This window comes from Parasteatoda tepidariorum, chromosome 8 (assembly GCF_043381705.1).
Source record: "Parasteatoda tepidariorum isolate YZ-2023 chromosome 8, CAS_Ptep_4.0, whole genome shotgun sequence".
Lineage (NCBI taxonomy): Eukaryota > Metazoa > Arthropoda > Arachnida > Araneae > Theridiidae > Parasteatoda > Parasteatoda tepidariorum.
In genome coordinates, this window is record NC_092211.1 from 31,724,066 (window position 1) to 31,729,730 (window position 5,665).

The window sequence follows — 5,665 nt, forward strand, 5'->3', positions numbered from 1 at the left end:
CACATTAGGACCCATAATCCTCATAGAACAATCCCTGACGTCTGTAAGCTACTTGAACATAGTTGCAGACCAGGTTCACTCATTCATGGCAACAGTTTTTCCTTCGGAGGATGGAGTTTACCAACAGGATAATGCACCATGTCATAAGGGTCGAATTGACATGGATTGGTTCGAGGAACATTCCAGTGACTTTCAAGTCATGTCTTGGCCCCCAAATTCACCTGACCTTAATCCAATAGAGCATTTGTGGTCCTACTTGGAAGACCAAATTCGTGCTGCCACGCTACCCCCTCGCTATGTGAGGTAATTGCAGGATACAGCTGGTGAGCGCTTGGCACCAGATACCTCAGACTACCTATCAGCACCTTGTGGAATCAATGCCATGGCGGGTGCTAGCAGTTTTGAGGGCTTAAGGTGGACCTACATGTTATTAGCAGGGTGGTCATAATGATATGACTCTTCGGTGTATATGTAAGAATAACATTCTCATTATGTAAAAAAAGAAGATAATGACTCACTCCCCTCCATAAGTTAACCCGTCGGTGAATGCACCACAACCCACAACTGATTAGCTTAGACAAGTTTGACTGTACTTTGAGCTGTAGAACATTGCAAATTTGTTGCAATCATAATAAGGTGTTAAATATAACCGTGTTTCTGTTCAGGTTGAATATTGGTAGCGTATAATCGAGCTTAATTAGGAGCACTATGTTTAAACTTCCCACTCTATCTAAGTCGCAGCTAATTAAAGTGATATTATGACGCAACAATCTTCCAAGTTTCTAAGAATATTGGCAAAAAATTACCGCGTTTATCAATTTGGAAAAATGTTACTATATCCTTTAATCCACCAACATCTGGCGAGTCTATTTAGTACCCAGATAGACTGTTCAAAACCTAGAAAGAGTCAGCTCCAATTCAGTTAAAAATATATAAACCTATTATCTGTCATTCTCTAATGATTTTATCTATTCTCATCAAACGGGTGAACTCTTAACGGAGAAATCGAAAACGTTATCACTTTTATTCGGAAAACTAAATATTTTTATAGCGTTCACAAAATTGCTTCTTGGTTTAAAAAAAAATGAAATTACAATGGAAAGTGATAACGCTTTTCTCAAGTGACGCAATTAACTGATATAATCCTTTAGCAGCTGCCGAATTTTTTTATTTTTCACTACTTTCATACTTTATTCAATAACAAAACAACATCGATAATCAAGATTGGGACTAATCATGAAGTGGCTCACTGGAATTGTACTTTGCCGTAAGTTGAATGAGAATGAGTACCTTATTTTCCAATTATTTATTTTTTGAACATATTTTATGCTTTATATATTTTATGCTTTGAATATTATATATTTTATGCTTTGAAATTTAAGACACAATTGATAAATATTTCAGCTGTATCGAAATTATTGCTTGATAACAAATCTTTCTAAATATTATAGAAATGAAAATCTATAAAAGAAGTCATTGTTGCAATATAAATTACACTTCAATAATGAAGTGATAAAAATTTATTAAACTTCTTATGCAGTAATTAATATTTAAGAATGATTAAATATAAACTTTCAGACACTAATTCTTCTATTGCAGGGCTTCTTATTCTCTTGTTTGATAAATAACAAGTAATTATTTCATAATTATAATAGCAAATAATAATTTCATTGATAATAAGTAAAATTTATTTTTGTGGCAAATAATCTTAAAATTTTGCTCGTGACATATTTGTTTAAAACTAAATTTGAAATGAATTAGGTGGTTAAGGCAACGATCATAAAGTCTCATCTGCGACTCTAGCTGTTGGATTAAACATTTTACATTTACATAATTACCTCATCCGCATAAATTGAAACATTTGAAACTTAAAGCGCAGTGACACCAATTTCATTTGAATATACAGATTTAATATATAAACGATCACCACTATTCAGATGCCTTCAAAACACTGGAGTCGGAGTCAAAAAAATAATGTGAGAGTCGGAGCTGGAGACGAAAACATTTGCTTGAGATTCAGACTTTAGTAAGTTAAAAATTCGCTCATGTATGTTATCTGAAGAAAAAGAGATTATGATCTGCCAAAAATCATTCAGACAAATGTTTATAATTATGTAATGAAATTTATAACAAAATGTTATGACAATTATTTAATTTTTTAACTTACTGAACTCTGACTCTAGTAAGTTAAATATTTTGTCATGTAGATATTCAGAAGAAAAAGAGATTATGATCTGCCAAAAATTATTTAGACCAAAGTTCATAATTATGTAAGGAAATTTATAACCCGAGGAAATGTTATGACTATTATTTAAATTATTAACTTACTGAACTCTGACTCTAGTAAGTTAAATATTCTGTCTTGTAGATTATCAGAAAAAAAAGAGATTATGATCTACCAAAAATTATTTAGACAAAAGTTCATGATTATATAATGAAAATTATTACCCGAAGAATGACAACTATTTAAATTATTGATTGTCACAAACTTAGTTAAATAAATTTGAACATTTTTAAGCCTGTGTTTAGCCAAACTATTGAAAAAGAACTCAGGAAAACAATAAAAATATTCAATTATCGAGATTAATAAAAAAAGTATCAATAAGTTGTCGTTTAATTTAATAAATTCAAAAGCCAAATTTATTTAACCTCAGTTGGGAGTTACTAAGTTACTCAATTAGAAATTACTCCTCGCTTAGTAACTAAGTTAATTAAACTGAAATAGATGAATAAATTTAATGCATTATTTTTAAATGTTACCTGATTTGTGATTATTCACTTAACAATTTTTTGTCGTGGAACATTTATATATATGCGTGTGTAAAAATAGGTTTGTAGTTTTTTTCTTAAAATGGTTCACACAATTTCAATAATTTACACGAATATATTTGTTTAAATTTTATATCTTCAATCGTTATATTATGATTTTAAAACAAAATGCAATTTTAAATAAAGTGCTTTTTACTTTAATCACGCAAAAAAATATACATATTTGAAATTAACAGTTACTTAAATCGAAACCAAAATAAACTTAATCGAAACTTTCATTGAGCATTATTCGGAGTCGAGCTCTCAGTAAATTTCGAACTTTTCATATGCCGACTTCGTCCACTTCTCTAGCTTTAGACAAGTATGTGTAATCCTACTGTAGTTTTTTTTAAATCAAGTAATGTAAAGAACAAAAAAGATTTATAAAACTGAAATAAATAACTAAAAAGTAAAAATTAAGTAAATATGGTTTCCATTTTAATATTCTTTTTTGGTCCCGTGGCGACCAAGCACCGAACAGATCACCAAATCATTTAGAAAGCATCATTTGGAAAGCATCACTGGAAAGCTTCGGGTGGCCACTTTGTTAATAACAAGCCTGCAATGGGAGTGAGGGTGTGCGGTATTGGATCTCGTTAGCTTGTCTACCGTAAAGTGCTAGACTGCGTGTACAGGTCGTCGGACTACCGAAGAGAGGGTGCCATCCCTTCTACTGAGGATCACAATTGTAATGGCATATCTTCGGATCATCCTCTGGGATGCTTCCCAGAACTTCGCCAATTGTGCAGCTCTAGTGTGGTCAACATAAATTACAACTATAATATTTTTTTTTGTTTTTAGTGTTTGTAGGACTTGCAGCGTGTGATTTTGCATGCTTCAATAATACAATAGGGAAGTGTCAGAAAAGATGGTTTCAAGATCACCACCCAGAAGAATTTACTCTTTGCACGTAAGCTATTTATTGATTATTTATTTATTTGTTATTTATTTAATAAAGCTAATAGGTAAATATTAGTGAAATCAATAACTCTTTCATCACTAACAATCTTAAAGGGAAAGTGCTTCAAAATTATTTCATTTTCATTGTCTGTGTGTGACCACAAGTGTAGAAATACGTTTCCCTCAATATTTCTTGACGAAAATCAAAGGCAAAAGGTGGACGAAGAGGAGATGATGTAAACCTACACGGAAGTCATAGGTTGAAATACTTCTCTTACCTCTAATTATTTCATCAACTGCAGCACTGGATTTTTATAGAGATCACATTAGTGTGGCATATGCACTTCCGATATTGACGGAAAATTCTTCTCAAAACATTTTACACCATCTTTCACAAATTTTCATTCTAAATAGTGTTCGCCTTAAACATCCACTATTCGAACATAAATACCGCGTCATTTTTATCATCGATTAATAAATATAGTAATATTTCGTGTTTTGACGCATTCATGCTTAGCACAATTTTACATTCATTTGAAATACTTTCATGCAAACTGGTTTGTCAGTTATATGCAATTGAATTTTTCTTGCCGTTATTTATAACTGTAAACAGGGATACTGCCATTACCACAGTATATCTGACGTGATCACGTGCATCCACTTTTCATTTAGGCAACTCTTTTGTATTAAATATATACATTGTTGTTTGCAAAAAATACATTGTTGTTTACCTAGAAAGATTGATTGTAAATGCTTAGATTAATTAGACACCCAAAATCTTAAAACATAATCATAATTAATTTAATAAAAGAAAATTATAAACTTTATAATTTAAATTCTAAGTTATTTTATTTGGTTTGACTAACGAAAATATTTGATTAAGCGGAAAACTGGCTTTTCAATTAAGCGTATACATTATTTTCTTACATGATTGATTTTCCTTTTCTCTAAGAATAATAATTAAAATATCTTGAAATACTTTTGCTTGTCTTTAATGAAACTGGGATACCCTATATGTATCAAAGGGTACCTTATACCCAAAATTACATGGTTCTATGAGGTACCTATCAAATTAGATGAAGGGTCCAGCCATTCTAGGTATAAAGCTTTAAATATTTGCTTCTATAAGTCTAACACATGAATGATTAAATAAGCATTTTAACACAACCAAATTATGGAAAGTCAGAAAAACTCAACACTTTCTGTAAGTTATCTTTCAAATTACAGAGCAACAAAATGCGAGAGAGGCCAATTGGCCTCATTCCTCTTTCTAGTTTTAATGATTTGTTTTTTAAAAAAAGTACATTAAGAAAAAGCACGGCTCCTCACTTCATCAAAATCCAGTATGTCATTCCATCACAGTTAATGATACTTTGTTTTGTACACAGTTCTGACAAAACCAGTGACACTTCGTTCTTCTACAAGAAAACAGTAAAGTAAAAATATAGCTCTCAAAACATCTATATAACTATAATCGATCCATCCGCATATCAAGAAAAAAATTATATTTTCTCTTTTTCTTTCGTCGTATGTCTAACTAGAATATGCACTGAAGAGCCATTACATTATGACTAGAGTGCCTGTATTGAAAAGAGTGATGACAATATCCAAGAGCGCATGCGCTGCCGTCAGATTTTTGTCCAAGGGGGTTGCCAGATGATACACCGAAATTGGCGCCACTCGCTCATTTGGTGTTATTCTGAAGGTTCTGTTATTCTAAGAGTATATACTAAAGTATCAATAATATAAACTTTAAGATTGGAAAGCACATGATATTACAGATTTTTTAAGAAACATTGTCTAGCATCTGAAATTGTTAAAAAATTAACGTCAATGAAAAAAAAAAAACTTATGAAAAGGCTTCAGCTTTTAATAAATGCCTTAAATAAAATATAAAAATTAATAATGATTATGCCATTTATTTCAGAAATAATAATTAATAATACAAATTATATAA

The 5,665-nt window shown here is 31.0% G+C and overlaps 1 protein-coding gene across 1 annotated transcript in view; it reads left to right on the forward strand.

Annotated features, from left to right (window-relative positions):
• Positions 1-1,169: 1,169 nt before the first annotated feature.
• The window catches only part of LOC107440628 (uncharacterized), a gene marked incomplete at its 5' end in the record, with an annotated part of 14,652 nt that continues 10,156 nt past the window's right edge, over positions 1,170-5,665 (forward strand). The window contains 2 exon segments of the mRNA XM_043048117.2: positions 1,170-1,267; positions 3,610-3,718. Coding sequence (XP_042904051.1) covers positions 1,237-1,267; positions 3,610-3,718 — 140 coding nt within the window.